The 17,169-nt window shown below is 37.8% G+C and overlaps 1 protein-coding gene across 4 annotated transcripts in view; it reads left to right on the plus strand.

Annotated features, from left to right (window-relative positions):
• Positions 1-17,169, plus strand: part of diaph2 (diaphanous related formin 2) — a 397,964-nt gene that overhangs the window by 11,867 nt on the left and 368,928 nt on the right. For 2 of the 4 annotated variants that reach the window (XM_022759875.1, XM_022759878.1), the window contains exons 3-6: positions 2,052-2,084; positions 4,115-4,291; positions 10,250-10,354; positions 15,401-15,421. In XM_022759875.1, coding sequence (XP_022615596.1) covers positions 2,052-2,084; positions 4,115-4,291; positions 10,250-10,354; positions 15,401-15,421 — 336 coding nt within the window. The remainder of the gene's footprint in view (positions 1-2,051; positions 2,085-4,114; positions 4,292-10,249; positions 10,355-15,400; positions 15,422-17,169) is intronic. The other 2 variants (XM_022759876.1, XM_022759877.1) reach the window with 2 other exon arrangements.

The following is a 17,169-nucleotide window of genomic DNA, read 5'->3' on the forward strand; positions in this document are numbered from 1 at the left end:
CAGATGGTCTAGTTAAATTGGTTGGGTATAACAGGCGTTGCTATTTAAAAGCTGTGCAATGGTAGCCAATATGAACCAAAGTTGGTTCTTTGTCCATCTTCATTGAAAATTAATTTCATGTGCCACCTGGTTGTATTTTGTAATAAAACGTAACCTAAAAAAAAAACATTGCAAGAATAAGTCTCTACACAAGTTAATGTAATATTAACATTAATTGTACTCTGTCATAATAATTTTAGTTATTGTGTGAAATATGCGTACTGGTATGGTTTTGTGTCCCCAAATTGACTCTCAAGTTGCGGAATATTGCTTTGTGTTTTCATTTTTAAGGATCTGCATGGAGTCATAATCATATTTGATTAAGGAGGGACCCAGAGCTAATTTGATTAGGTTATTTAGAGGAATATGTGTCTGGTAATAAACATTTATTATGATGAAAAAGTTTACTTTAATAAGCGGGAGAAGCCCAGAGGACATACAAGCTTAATTGTTAGATGTTAAATTGCGTTGTTGCGATGTTGCCAAGATAATGGGCAAGGAAAGGCCCTCAAGTCAAGGCAATTAACCAAACAGTGGTTTGATTGTTGTTAAATTGATTAGAAAATGTTTAAGTACTCCATTTGAAAATTAGCTATTGTTTCACGCAGTTTTAGACTGCTAGAGAATGCTGGGCTTAATGACACATACGCTCTGAGATAGAAATGGGAAAAGTTGATGCTTAGGTCAAGTTCTTAGCTTTCCAGATGTTGCGTGAAGTGGAGCAGCTGTATTGAAGGCCACAAATGATGGTCATACAAATACCTGGACATCCCAGGCAAAACGCTCAGTGCACAATACCTGATGAAGATGTCATATTGTATTTGAAATAACAGCTTGGACAACACTCAGCCTACACATATAGACTGAAGCTTTGTTTTCTGTGGTTCATTGCTTTATCACCCAACTGTTGATCAGTTGTTGCAGACAAAACTAGTGATATATATGGCAGTTTAAGTGTCGGCTCAGTGTTGCCCAGAGCGACAGCTGATGAAGATGCACAGAGGGAGGTGCAGGTTAGAGCCAATCTGTTTGCTTGCCCCAGCATCAGTAGTTTCCTGATTAGAATAGTGCAGAAATCCACGGCTGGAGGCAGGCTTTATGGCCATCACCACCCCACATCTCCCTACTCATTAGTACTTCACAGCCTAGCACCATAGCATATGGCAGTGTTGCAACTGCGTCCCATTTGAGGTGTGTTTCAAATGGCTGTCCCTCGCTGAGCCACAAGCCTTGTTTGTCTTATTGTGTCTGAGATGAAGATAAACATCTGTAGTAAAGAGTTGTGGTTTTAATTATTTTTTTTTTATTTCGAGCCATTTGTAACATTTTGTGAGCGGATATTGAAAAGTTCGGGATGGAGTTTACAATAACAGGGAACAAGAAGGATTTGGTTGGGCCACTGTCACTGCAAGAGATGCTCTTTAGAACACATATCACAGAGATAAAATAAAGTGTATTATATTTAGGATACACAAAACCTTAACCAAGTAGTACTAAATTGCAGTTTTTCAGTGGGTGTTATGAACAGGTGTGCTCTTATGTCTGTCTTTATGTCTGTGGATGTGGGGTTAGAGGTGCTTTATGATTTGTTTCATTTAATGTAAAATGTTTGTGTATGTGTCTTAAAGTGTGTGTGCTTGGGGTCTTAACTCTTGAACACACACTTGCGCTTACATACATTAAAACCCTATTATTGGGAACATCAAGTATTGTCACATCCTGCACATGTACAGTATCTGGGATATGCTCATATCCTCATTGAAAAAAAACTAATAATGAGAGTGTGCTAATGCTGGTTGTGGACCTAAGACATTTAGCACAAATCCCTTATGTCACTGCTAAGTGTATTTGGTATTTGAAACTTAATCTAGCTTCTGTGAGGAAAATGAGACAGTATCCAGGGGACACCGTACATGTGAATGCACTTCACATGGGATACATACTGTGCACTTTGCGGGTGTTGTCATTTTCTGTTGGATGTTGTTTTTCACACTGTGCCCTCCCTTCAACAGAACATACACATAAAAACATTGGCTGATGATATGGTAAGGTGCTTGGTTTAATTTTGGTGTGACTAGTTTTGTTTTACATCAACTCATGTTTTGTCATGGTTGCATGAGACTTGTTGAAATATGTGGATGGGTCAAATGTGCCAAAAGCAAATGAACTGAATTAATATAAAATAAAATAGAGAAACAAAAAAAACTAAAGGTTACTATACAGTGTGACCGTTGTGTTTGCATACATTAACAGAAAAAGTTTAAATTGGTCTCACTTGTTGTTGGTAGCGCTGTGTAAATAAAAGATGATTTTTAATGGTACTGTGCGGCATATTTTTCATAATAAACAAAACTTTGCCCATAGCATCTAGACTTTTGTAAGCAGCTCGTAGATCACTTGATATGCAATTATCTGTGGCACCTCTGATTAGATGTGCTGATGTGCCTACAGCTTTTTTAATACCCTTAGTTAAAAAATAGCTTGACTTTCACACTTAAAAGCGTTATATAGTATTGAATTAATTTTAGGATATACATTGTAATGTCAACTTGTAATTGCATCTATCAGGAATAATATGTTTTGTCTTGGCTTACAGAATGTTTGATCCATCCAGTAATATTTCATCAAACTGAGAGTAGTGACATCATGTATGTCATCATCATGTTTGTCTTTCCATTTCATTTCTATGTTCATTCATCCAGCATGTATTCTCCATTCCATTTTACTAAAAAGGACTAACATTGACTGGTTGCATGCCATCCATGTACTTTTCTGCTTTCACACTAAACTTTACAACACTGAGTGTCAATTGAAGAATATAACAAGGGAACTGATGTCTCACTGAAGTTATAACACCAATCTTAAGTTATTGTATGCCAAAATTTTTCTAATGACATAAGCACAAATCACGTAATCCATGGTTTATAATGGTAAGTAAAGGCCTGATTTTTGAAGTTTTATGCAGTATACATATTGTGTACTTCTGGGTCTATTCTTATTCCTATGTTGTTTAGAGCACATTATTTTGATTGTCACAAAAAATACCTTTCACTTTGTGTTTTTTTTTTTTAATTTTTTTTTTTTATATATATTACAGGACAATACAGGACAAATTATTTGAAAAAATCAAAAAGCCTCTTAAATCAGATAATTAAAGTACTGTGTCAGTTACTGCATAAACAACTGTAGTTTGGCTTGGGATGGCGATGTTCTGTTTGTCCACCAAGGCCCAGTGTAAAATGTTAGCAATCACTGGATAAAATGAATTGACACGGCAAGTGATGGCAAATTCATTCCTTCAGGTACCCCTTTTATTTTAAATACATTCCCACAAAATATTCCAAAATCTCAGCAGTCTGTTTACAGTGACTGTTCCTCTACCACCACCTTTTGGCCAAGTGATAATGAAGAGAGCCATGAAAGCACCTTCATGCGTAAAAGAGTCAAACCATTTTATTTAGGCAACGACCTGGCCTTATTTCTTGCAGCACCAGCATAAACCTAACATACTTTTTACCCTACTACTATTTTTGTTGTTGTAAGAATTTTGTTTTCTGGTGTGTAATGAGCATTATAGACTCATGGTCACACCTGTGTGACTACAGACTTGTTTATAAATCTTATATTTATGAAGTAACTAGACCTTGACAAGATTCTTGCACTGTCATCTAGTAGATGGTCCATGCTGTGTTCACACCCTGTTTGGTCAGTTGTACATGTTGGGTGTGGTTAGCCCTGCAACAGACCTGAGCCTTTCAACCCACAGAGGTCAGAACAGCATTACTTTCCATCCATATAAAATTGAGTTTGAAGTTACTCTTACATGACTTGGAGGGATTTTGGCTGATCTTTTAGAAACACTTTTTGAGCTGTCCTCGCCATCGAGGATCCTGTTCACTGGAAATTGTGGTGAGCGGGGTGCTCTGATAACAGGACACAGGCACTCTTTAATGTGTGAAATTTGAGTTACAGGCAGTTTAAACCAGTCTACCCCTTTTTGAAAGATCAGTTTTTTTCAGTGAAAATCAGCAGTACCTGAAAAAATTTTAATATCTCAAACACTGTTTTCTTTCAGCGTGATCGTATTACCAGTTTCAGGAAAACGGGAATGAAGAAGGAGAAGCCCCTTATACAGCACCCTACAGATCCCCTCTCTACTCAGGCTGAACTGCCCATTCCTCAGCCCCTTTTTGACGACCGCTCAATGAACCTCTCGGAAAAGGAGATCATTGACCTCTTTGAGAAGATGATGGTGAGTTTTGTATTTCTTTTGTGGTATTTACTCTGTGCAGGGTCATGTGTAGCACTCCACAACAGTTTTATTACAGCTGCCACAGAATAATAAATAATGAGCATTCTATTATAAAATTTTAAATTGAAAAATTAAATTGATTTTAAATTGATTCATAAATCACAGATTTATGAATCAAGGAGGGACACAAGTAGAGAAACAGAGCTGCTTTTGTGAATGTTGGTGAAGGAGTCTGACAAGGCAGAAAGTAAAGTTTGAAAAGTATTTTTATATCAATATATACCCATAGATCTCCATGTGTCCTTGTTTTACTGCTGATGAGATTTCTTTAGTGAGCAAAGCTTTGCCAGGCATGTAAAAAACAATGGTGAAATTACTGGTTTTCATAGCTCTCTTCCTTTATTCAATATCTTAAAATTGTTTGTAGTTTCACAATATAATCTGTCCTGATGAGTCTACTGAGATGTCATGGTTTACAGTTCAGTTTTACAGATTAAATGAAGTTAAATTTTACCAGAATTTGTTAAAGCATTAGAAACCAGGATATGATGTACATTTGCATTCTCCTAAATAACCCATGATGAAATAGTATTAGTTTGTAAACATCTTCAGCTGTAAACAAAGCCCTAATAGTTGTGACTGCAGTCAGATCAGAGACAGGGCTGAACTTTATCTGTAGATTTATAGAAATAATCTTGAAATTTGTGATTATTTCCCTTTTAACTATGACATAGATTAGAAAACCATCAGTGCTTATGCATTCAGATATTAAGCTTTTGTGATGCAGGGCTCCACCCATGTATTCCGTAGGCCACTGTCAGAACACCAAACTTTGAAATTCACTTCACACTCATCTTTTGGGTCAAAGCTCTGTCACACTTGTGATTTTCTCCATTGAAATGCATTTTTGGCCTTATGTACTGCAGGATTGAAATCTAACAAAAAGCTTTCAGTCCATCTCTTTGAAGTGGGGAACCGAATTACTCTGGCTTCATTGCATAGGTTGTGTGTACTATTGTGGATAATGTTTCTGAGTGTGTGTGGTATGCTGCCTGCTTTTCCTTTTTTCCCATACAATGGTCTTGACCAGAGAAATGTGACCAGTGCTCCTGGTTTTCATCAGGCTACTGCTCAGTGTTTTCTTGCCTGGGTGCTCATCCCTGTCACTCAGTTCACCTCTCAATTACTATGTTTGTGCTCACAGTGGCGTGACATTAAACCCAGGCTTCAATTTGCTCAGTGACAGATGACACAGACGGCATGTTTGCTGGTGTGACATTTGACATGCCTTGACATTTTGGGTTGGGAAGTATAATTACAGTAATGAAATCAAAAAGAACAGGGTTATTTACTTTTGAATCCACCAGTATTTAGACTGTAAACCAGACTGTAAACATTGCCTGTAAACTTTTCTGCTTTGATGTTCCAAAAACAGAAATGACAGTGGTAGTTTCTTTTGATGCTAATTGCTTCTCTTCAGCATCTAACTGTCTTTGTCATCTCTCTGTCTCTTTGTGTTATACACGTGTACATTTGAGTTGCTCTCTTTGTCTTTACACCAATTCCCTTATTGATTGTTTTTATGGTGCTACAGCCTTAGATGTGTAGCTGCCTTCAAATGAAGGGATGACCCATGCCATATTAGTGAGACCGCCTACTGTGCATTAATGACTAGGAGAAAGTGAACATATTTTTTCTCTGGAAAGCAGTTTACACATTGCGCTGTGTATGTCAAAGCCTAAATAGCACATAGCCCATTACTGAAAGGTCATCAAAGGGTTTTGGGCAAATATAGGAAGAAACACTCAGTCACTGGGGAAGAAAACCAAATTAACTCTTTTCTGCAGTTTTTGAAGCGAACCATTGAGAGTGGAAGTATTTTCATGAAGCTACAGGGAAAGTTAAAATGCACGAACTAAACATTTACTTTCAGCACTGCCTTTAGAAGGGTGTAGTGTATGTCTTTACTCTGTGTCCTGTCGTTGAATTAACCAAGATGTGCGCAGCTGGAATTCAGAGCCCCTCCTCAAAATGCACAGCACTAAATCCTCTGATGAAATGTCCAGTATTTGCATCTCACTAAGGAGGCAGCTCGCTGCAGTAGCAGGAACACAGTAGTACACACATTAACATGAGAACTAATTTCAGCAGCATTCAGTTAGCTGTAAAACCTTTACACTACACCTTGATGCATTGCATATCCCTTTTCATCTTCAATTCAACTGTAAAGGCTCATGATAAGAAAGCTGTGGTGGGATGTTTGGTGAGGTCAGATACATGAAATTGTCCTCTCCATTCAGAAAATCTCCACCTTGGTGTGAATTTGTGCCAGTAGTTGCTGCATCCTAATTCCCCTGTGTTGATGTGGCCTTTAGCAGTCATGACATTATCACCCAGATCCGTCAGCATGAAAACCTCCAAGAGCATGACATCCTCACTTAGGACTGATTTGATTCCAGTGCCCATTTGTTTACCATTTTTTTTAGAGAATGTCTTCTCATTGTCAAGAGTAGTGTGGTGCTGCTGTGGCTAGTTTGAGGTTTTATGTGACTCTCTATGTGCCATTGTCAGGATGAACAACCCTAGTAATAAGCACCTATGTGATCCCTCAGCAGTTAACACCCTGCGCCAGGACATTAAAACCAGCCCACAGGAGAGTTACTGTGTGTGCCCTTACACACTCATGGATCAGACTTGAGGGTATTGGACAAAATAATTGATTTGTCACAGTTAAAGCAAAACATTTTTACGTCTTCTACTTTTCTTAGATCTGCTTTTCCCCATAGCATTGACTCTTCATATCCATTTCAGCTTCAGACACATTTGATGGTAGCCATTAATTGCTCTTTTCTTTGATTTGAAGCCTGTGACACTCTGTATTGGGCTGTATTTGAAGCCACATCAAGCTACAGGACTTTGAAATTTTTGCCAATCTTATATTTTTTATATATATGGTAGTCCCTAAGTAGAAGGACAGTGATATATTTTTGTGGCTTTGACCTCATAGCAATTGTTCAGTGAGCTTCAGAGAGTTGAGAGACAAAGTTCTTCGTTCCATTTTTAATTTGGGGATGCTTATTTCAACATTAAATGAACCATGTACAAATTGTTGCACCTTTCATAGTGTCCCTGAAATTTTAATGAATACAATGTATAGGTGTAATCAGAAGCTTAAATGAAGGCCACATATTCAATATTAGAGCTAGACAAATTTATTGGTCGGCCGATATTGGCCCGTTACAGATATATCGTATCGGCGCATATATTCTCTGATATGTGCTGATATGAATGCTTTTAATAATAAGCAATAATGCAGTGGAAATACTCGGGTCAAGTTATACAGGCAGCATTTTATGTATATTTGATCTTTCATTTTCATTCAAGTTAAATATACATGTATAATGTGTGTGTGTGTGTGTGTGTGTGTGTGTGTATATATAATAATATATATATATATATATATATATATATTATATATATATTGTTTTTTATTGTATTTATTTATAGTTATTTTATTTAATTCCTAGTGAAATACCATTTCAGTGCACTGATGTCATTTTGGACAATAAAGTTTATTGTTAAACTGTAAAATATCCTGCTTTCATTACATATCTTTTTCACAATATGAGGGAGTAAATATATCTTTTTCACAATAATAGGGAGTAAAAAAGATTCTTTTTTTTTTTTACTCCCTAATATTGTTATTGGCCCCAAAATTCCAATATCGGTCGGGCTCTAGTCAATATTTGATAGAAAATACTTTGCAGAAACTGACTGCCTGAAATCTGTGATCCATAGACTTCCGCAGATGCTTAGTACCTTCCCTGATGATGCACCGCCAGGCCTGTAATGCAGCCTTCTTCACTTATTGCTTGTTTTTAGAGCTGGTTTTTAGTGACTGAAACACCTGCTTGGTTGGATTGAGGTGGCTGACTTGGCCATTCAAGAACGTTACACTGTTTGGCTTGTATACTGTGTTAAAAGTCTGCTCAACCACTAGGGATATGGACACCGTCAAACACCTTTTAAAGCTGGAAGTCAGCTCATTAACCTCAGCCATTGTTTCATTTTTAATCCATTGTACTGGAGTACAGAGCCAATAGTGTGAACACAATGTGTCATTGCTTTACTCCTGGAGGACTGCACCATGTATACATATGCAGTACAGCAGTCCACTGGGATAGACGGTGTTCCTCAAACTCCTGTCCATGATGCTTGATTTTCCAGTTGTTGCAGAATGAAATTATTTTTGGCATCAGCAAAAGAAGTGGAGACTGATTCGCATTGGAAAATTCATAACAGAGTTTGCCAGTCTGACATGGACAATATGATCAAGAACATATTTCTTGCAAATTCCACTGTCAGTGATACAAGCTCAGATCTCATCATTTCAGTTACACTGGCAGCATAGTTGGAAGATATTCTGGGACTCTTTTTTATGAAGCCTGTGAGGGTATAATTAATAAAAGAGCATTAATCATTTTGGAGACTAAACATGGAGGGCTCATTCCTCCAGTTTGCCCCCCGACAAGCGTCCCGCAGGCCCAATACTCCTACCCCTCCTACAACATACTCACCCTGCCACATTTTACTTCGTTTATTGAATGCCAATTAAGCAGATAAATTAGCAGGGTTCAAAGATTAATTAAAAAACCTGCCGGTTTCCTTGGGTGAAAAACCTGCCAGTTGTAAAAGTTTCAGCTGCATTTTTTCCTCCCTGTTCCACAAAAAGGATGTTAATGGTTTTTTAGCTCTGAGGGTATTTACTGGAGGAAATGTAGTTGGAGGAATTTAGGTCACGGTGCCCCTGGATGGGATTCCTGCCCATGCTTCACCGACAAATGAAACACAATCAGTTTGAATTAGATTACCCGTGGTAAGATATTCAAACCATTACGTAATACAATGTTCTTACTTAGATGTGACACGCTTAATTTATAATTTTACATTAAGTCGGACAGAGGGCAATCATTGCCAAATCAGATCACCCAAACCAGGGGACATATGATTTTCTTTACCTCCCAGCAGAGGGCAGCATGGCTCCACAACTTAAGGTTCACTGTCCTAAAACCCTGAAGAGGATGTTTTTTCTCTCTGTTCATTCTAGCCATCTCTTTGTGAGAGAGTGCTTCTGATAAACATCCCCCTCCATTCTAATCATCATGTCATTCCCTAGCTTTTAGTGCTCTGTCCGGCCTTCGCTGCATCCCCTGATGTCTCTCACATGAAAGACATCTTTTGTGATGCAGAATTAAAGTAGCACAAAGATAATACTCCCAATAACACGCAGATACTGCCTATCCAGCCTATCTGATGTGATTGCATGGCCTCAATAGAAACTGTGTTGTTTGATTTTGTTCTCTTGTTCGGAGTTGGGGTGCACAGTTTATATTGCTGTAGCCTTGCTACTTTCGTTTCAAGGACTAATTATTACTGTCATTATTTCCTCTTGCTGTACCTTGTGACTTGTGACAAAGAAACATAGATGCGAAACAAATTTATTCAACTGGACAGGATCTGATGTGAAAGGGTTATTGTATATGGAACTATACTTGTTTGCAGGTCTGAAGTATTTCTGCTTTCTGGTGGAACTGTTGCACTGTAAATAACACGGTTCAAAGTTTGAGGTTTTGAGAGTTGGGATTGTGATAACTTTTTATTATATAAACATATAACTTCTGTTTGGTTACAAGCATAGATGCAGTATGTGCTTAGTGTTGAAGATTTGTGATTCGGCTAATATTTCCCACCTTCTTCAATTGACTCTTTGATGTACCCTAATGTTAACTTTGTAATAAAGCAGAATTGTTATTACACATAAAATAATCTTAATTTACTTTTCAAGTTTATTTTTTGATTCATTTTATTTTTCAATTTATTGAAATCCTCTACTATTACCAATTACCCTATTTCTATCATTACTGCTCATTAAATTTCTCACTGTCTGTGTGTATCTAGGAGGACATGAACCTGAATGAGGAACGCAAAGCTCCTCTACGCGGAAAGGACTTGAGTACCAAGCGCGAGATGGTGGTCCAGTACATCTCAGCCACTGCCAAATCTGTAAGTGAGAGAATAAACCTTAATGCTGTATCACTATAAACTGAAGTGTACTGCATAATTGTAGTGGGTGGCTTGAAGTATCATGACACTCCACCTGACTCTCCAGAATGAGTTTAACTTGATCCTCTGCTTCATGGCTTGCTTTGTCATCCTTTCTTGCACACTCTCACTTCTGTCATTGTCTCACTCTCTGCTCTTAATGCTTGAGTCCCACATCTTTGATTGCAATTTTGATTTATTTTCTTTATCATTTTCCCTCTTGTGCCACAATCTATTGGATATAAATTGTAGTCACTGCCTCACTCAATGCTAGGTGGATGGTCAGTGCTTGTCCAGTCATGTGTTTGCATGAAAAATTTTGGTGATTTAGTTGTGTACTTGCATGTGAGTTTTTTTTACCGATAGGTGGCAATGCCTTGCTTTGTTATTTGGGTATAAATAAAGTTCAGTCAAATGCTTGATTCCGCAGCAGTATAATTATTAGGAGCACATCCATCAAATACAGAGGTGCACACATGAGCTTTAAAGCTATGTTTAGCATGAGCCTATGATAAGCCTATATTTATGCTACATTGTAGCTAGCTTCACCATCCAGTTTTATTCTTGCTCTGAGTGTTAATCAGAACAATTCTGTCTGATTCTTAACTATCAGTAGTTTTATATTTATCTTATCGGTAGTTGGGATTATGTTGCCTATTGTTGTAGAGTAATCTGGAATTTGATACTTCATGAGTCTAATCCAAAAACAGTGATTAAAAAGTAAGGAGTTTTGACGGTAATACATGAATGTATGAAGAATTCTTGTATCCTCTTTTGAAGTTATGGCCAACCTTGTGAGGTGAAATTAACATCAGCACAGAAGAAAAAAAGTGATTTCTGCCCCCATTGCTTCCAGAACCTGGTAGCGCTCTCTTGACATCATCATTTATTACCTTCCTCATTGTTATGGTAATTAACTGGCATTATTGATAATGATGATTATCCAAGATGATTGAATTCCTCACAGGGCCCATTATGCTTTGTGAGCACTGATATTTTATTCAAATGAATAACGTAATCTGTGTAGTGAAAGGACAGAGGACAAAATGTGATGTCTGTCAGCACCCTGCTATCACATTTAATATGACTGAAAGAGGGAGATGTTTGAATGTCAGTGATGATGTATCTGTGCAAACACAGATTCATGCAAGTGTGCATACAGTTACACTAGAACATCTGTACATCCACACACTGTCATATACTGATAATACATGAAGATAACTTAGCATGAGGTTCGGGGGACATTTGTGTGTGACTAATAATAATATGATACTGCAAATCTCCTTTTGCAGTGAGAGACACTATACGCACAACTATTGGTGTAACTATGTCTGTCTAAGATACTGCCTAAGAGCACATCAGGGGATTGCCACAAAAACAAACTACAACAACTGTTTTGCACATTAATTGTAATTTACTTAAAGTAAAAAAAACAACCAACCTACCCTAAATTGTATGAGACGATGCTCATGCCTTAATGAATCATTTTCAGTTGTAAATAAGTAAGTTAGCTCATCAGCAGATATTTTTATTAGTTTTTTTGGTAAAATTACTTTATAACACTATAAGTAATTGAATACATTTTTGTGTCAAACAGAATTTATAGTCGTCCTTTTAGGTACTGGTAGACAGAAAAAGAGAAAATCTTAGTAGCCGTGAAGCAAAAGTGTTCCAGCCTGGAGCTTGTTAGCTGTATCAACTGACTGACAGTGAGTCTGTGTTCCGTAGTATCTTAATGTGATTTGGGTTTCAATAACTTCTTAAAATCCTCATAAGCTCATGTATAGGTCAGAATCAGCATAAAATAGAGTTTGTCAGCAAAATACCTCAGAAATGACATTGGTTTAAAATTTAGATAGAAGAGTCTTAGTAAAGCAGGTTTCATGATTGCTTTAATGTTTTCAAGTAACTGCTTTGTGTGAACTGTGTGTTTCTCTTGCAGGGGTTAGGCTTTATCTGGGGCTAATGTTGCTTGTGGTTGCTGATGAGCATGCAGTGTGGACTAAAAGGGAATGTGTTGCATTGAAAATGTAAATGGTGATGAATGAAGGATTGATGCATTTTAGTCATGTTGGGGTGTCTCTGATTTGTTGTGGTACCTTCACTATTAATGCGACTCAATCTTTCCTTTTTTTTTTTTTTGACTAAAGATGTCTTCAGCGTTGTGAGATTACAGTTTTGGGGCTTTGGAAGGGCTTCACATGCATTCAGCTAAATTTCCTGTTTTTGTTTTTTTGTTTTGTGTTTTTGTAGATGATCCCAATAGAGCATCTGACAAAATTGTAATTTTTCATATAACTATTACAGAGGCAACATGTTTAAACATATATTTTATTGTAGCCACAAAAATACAAGTGGGACATTCATGGATGTCACAAGTTCCCCCACACACACATCAATACTCAAACTTCTAGACAAGCCTCTTTCTTTGTTGACCTTCAGCTATTGCAGAGTATGCAGGCTTAAAATGCTTTGGAACTGGAAGTTTAAATCGATAAATATTGTTGTAACAAGAAATATCCCCCAGTACTGTGTTCCCTTTTTCTTGTCTGCCTCTGGAAGTGTGCTCAATTGTACATGTGCTCTGGTGCCCAACAAAAAGTAAAAAAAAAAAATGTAAGCATTAATAGCTATAGGTGCTTGAGTTTTCCTTCACAATGTACAACTTTTTTGTACGTATAAAGACTACAGTACTGTACTTCTAAAAGGCTGTCAGGCTTCAAATGATAGCTAATATGAGAAATGGCTGATTATTACTTTGTTTAGTCTTGTAAAATATGTCTTTCGAGTGAAAGCTGAAGCTTTTTTCCCCTCCCTTGTGAATTGCCAGCTCTCTACTCGTCTATCACCAGGCAAGATTTAGAACACTCCCATACTCTACTGAGGTGCCTCAGCAGGAGTCTAGTAAATTACCCCCAACACAGAATGGAATGTCTTTTCAAGGGAGAATTCAACACTGACCCTGTTCATTTGAATATGAGCTGTGTTTCAATGGTATCCAGCTCTGCTTTTGCAGGAGTGTGTCTGTGGACGTCCTTGACCATCAGCTTTGCATGAATAGTTGCTTTTCTCTCTCACCTCATTTCTTCTTCTTTCTTCTTTCTATAAATGTGTGCCAGCCTCATTAAAACTGCCAAAATTCGCTTTACACTAATACAATTATTTATTTCTCAGAGATCTAGTTTGTCTATCGACAGTGAATATTTTCTGGTTTCATTTCAAATGTGCTGTGTCTCAGATACAGGAGGAAGGGTGACGGCAGGGTCTTTTAAGGGGGATTGTCTAGTATTGGTTTTATTCAAATAATGGTTTGTTTAATGTGACCATCAATGTGCCACCTTGTTCTCTTAATGGGCCCTGGCATTTGCTAACATCATCCAGTCCCTTTATTATTATCTGATCATACTGATGAGTGTTTATGCAATTGGTATATATTTTTTTCCATCATGAAAAACTGTGGTAATGGTTATATTTCTATTGAGAAGAAAATACATATTTTTACATACATACTTGTCCTTAGTTGATTGATAATGTAGTATGAAAGATGCTCAATAACAGATCTCACTAGGTAGTTATACCTTAACACTACTCAAGTAATTAGTTGGTGTCTGAACTGAGTGGAGTTTTGCAGCTGTTTTAGTGAGAACAAGGTGTTACATTGTATTGTAAATACAAACTTTTTAGTGAAACTGTGCTGTTCCTCTCAAGCTCCTCCTTGTCTGTCTGAGCACCCCCAAGATAGTGTCTGTTATTTTGGTCAAACTGCAAAATACAACATTCTAAAATATATATGCAGTATTAGGTGGTAGTAGTAGGCATCAACATCTGTGGAAAATATTTAAGTTCTGAGTTATGTCAGTGTGACTCATTTCAAGGTATCAGGTAGCCAGCAGTATTCAGATAAAATATTCCGCAGTCTAAGACAGTGACATTCTGCATTCACTGGAGAACAAGGAAAATGTGGATACACATTATGATTAAAAAAGTAGTAGTGTGTGTGTGATCAGGTGGTGGCATGCGTAAAACAGACTTTATGGCTATTATAAACTCTTGGTAGAGGGATGGAGAGGGGAAATCAAGCATCAAATGGCCACAGACATGCAGAGACTGAGAGTGACAATAAAAGAAATGGAAAGGGAGATTAGAAGAGATGAAAGGAGGGTAAAGAATAGGAGGGAGTGAAAGCAGGAGAGGTGGTGAAAGGAGGTGGAGAAAGAAAAGGAGCTCAGTGTGTCCTGTAACTTCCTGCAGTCAGAATACATTTTCTCCGAAACATGTAGCAAAGCATGAGAAGCTCAGCCACAGATTAGAATACATTTGCTCGGCTGACAGACACCTTCCTACTGTGAAACAAGCCCCACAGTTGCAGTAATAAAAAACACTCCTGCTACCTGCCACTATTGACAGATAACAAGGTTAAACTCCAAGAATCGTGCTGACTGCACGGGCTCAAGGTAGCTCTGCCACACAAATTTGACACCTGAAGCCCAGCACTAATGGCAGCTGATTGATTTCAGCCCAGGGAGACCCTCTGCAGCCTCTTTGTCCACACTAGCCATTGTTCCTTTTGGAGGATGAATCTGTGAATCTATACCAGTCAGTCAATCACAAGGGCAATCATATTTTACCCTGTTAATCATTTAATAAATCCCTTGTGTGGATATTGGCATGTCTAAACATGTTGATTCATCACTTCCACAGTTGTTGGTGCCATGTATTGATGATAGCTTTTGTTATGTACATGCTCTGCGAGTTCTTCTCTCATTTGTCCACATATTATATGTATTATTGAGAATTTGAAAATTGCAGCGGCCAAATACAGACATTATCTTCAGTATGTACCTATAATAATAAAATAATAAAAGGTTTAGTTGTATAGTGTTTGTGATGTCACACAAGTTACGCTAATGCCTCTACGTGTAATGGAGAGGATTCTCCGGCCTACTAATGATTGTGCTGTTTGTGTCTTTTTGCACATTAACCTTCTCCGCTGATCGCTGCATGCAGATAACTGGGAGCAAAGTTGCGGTAAGTAGTCCATTATTTATTTGGCTTCTGATTGTTGTTCCTTCTATGTATCTGTTTTCATTCACCTCGTACACACACACACACGCACACACACACACACACACACACACACACACACACACACACACACACACACACACACATATTCTTTTGGAACAATGTCGAGGAGCATGTTCCAAACTGCAAGTAAGGTCACTTTTATAGCTTGGATTTTTATTTTCAGCTCAGATATTGCTAATGGTTTGTAATTTGGAAAGGCTATAAATTGCCAACAGTGTAAATGGTAGCACTTTCAAATGAGGGATTTTGAAATTATACAGCCTGAAAATGAACTGGGAGGCCTTTTGTTGGTTTCTGCTGTTTCTCCTTTGAAATAGATTGCAGTGTAGCACCTATTAGCATTTGAATATTGTCATACCAACAAAGAGCGATAGCTTTTACACAAATACTCATAAATCTACAATCTGTTTATCAAAACATGGTGCATCTAAATGGTTTCAACTGTGCTCATTCTGCCAATGAGAGACAATGCATACTGAGAATATATATCACTTAATAAGGCTGTGAGCATACACATTTGTGTACACATGTGCATACAAACTGTACACACACTGAACCTAGTAAACTGCGGGAAAGATATCAAGTACATTTGTTCTGCCTAGAACTGATATATTGGCCTATATTTATTTAGTGGAAATATTCATGGCTAGATATTTTAATTTGCAGTCAACAACTCTGTTGCTTTTTCAAAGAATTTAAGCCCACAAGACTGTTTTCTCACAAATGCATTGTCTTGGTGGTTTCATTTCACCTTACCTGCTTGTTGATTACAAAAACCCAGATAATCATAGCAAATTTAATTTGTACTGTCAATGCAAGACTTTTTCATTTCTCCACACTGTAATATACCAGTTGCATTTTTTTTTATCTCAAGATCCCACAAAGTGGCACCCTGTTGCCTTTGTAAGAACAGTTTTGGGTTTTTTCAAGAAGAAACACTCTTTTATTGGTTTAGCAAGTGTTGAATTATCACTTTAAATTTCATTGCTGTTTGAGAGCTTTGTAAGGATTAAGAGGACTGTAAAGCTTAACAGGAACACAGACAAGGAAAAGCAGCACACTGTGACCTGGCCTCTGCTCTGCCCATGCTCTCAGACAAACCTCGTTCTTTGAAGCATTTTACAGAGACGTTTTGTATCGATTGCATTTTCTCCTTCTTTGTCAAACTGTTCTTTTGTGCTTGGTTATTTCTGTGGGAAGAGTGGGTTTTCGACTTGGCCTGTATGGACATGGATGGAGTAGCTCTCGATCAGCAGCAATGGCCACATTGTGTTCAGTAAATGGAATATGACAGAATTACCCCAGCTTGTATCATGACCGCTCATCCGAGATGTGGAGGCCTACTTTCAGAAGTTCTGCAAACCATGTCAAAAGGTGCCAGAGACCCTGGTTATCAAGAAGTTTCTTCAAACTCAAGAGTATACTGAAGCATTTGCCCTGACTTTTGTAACCTCTGTGTCAATCCTGCTTCAGTAGCCTTCAGATATGGCTAACATAGTGAAAACTATGAGCTGTCATTCTTAAAAGCTCCACTGAAAGAGGAAAAAACAGGCAAAGCGTTTAGCCTGCTTAGCCAATTGTGGGCTGCAGTTAGCTCCCTGCTTTGCTGGCAGATTCCCATTTTCACGCTGTCAGCATGCGTCGGTGGGACAGAGGGCTCTCAGGTGTGCTGGAAGGGGAGTGTTGGT

Source organism: Seriola dumerili, unplaced genomic scaffold (assembly GCF_002260705.1).
Source record: "Seriola dumerili isolate Sdu_G_001 unplaced genomic scaffold, Sdu_1.0 BDQW01000331.1, whole genome shotgun sequence".
Taxonomy (NCBI): Eukaryota; Metazoa; Chordata; class Actinopteri; order Carangiformes; family Carangidae; genus Seriola; species Seriola dumerili.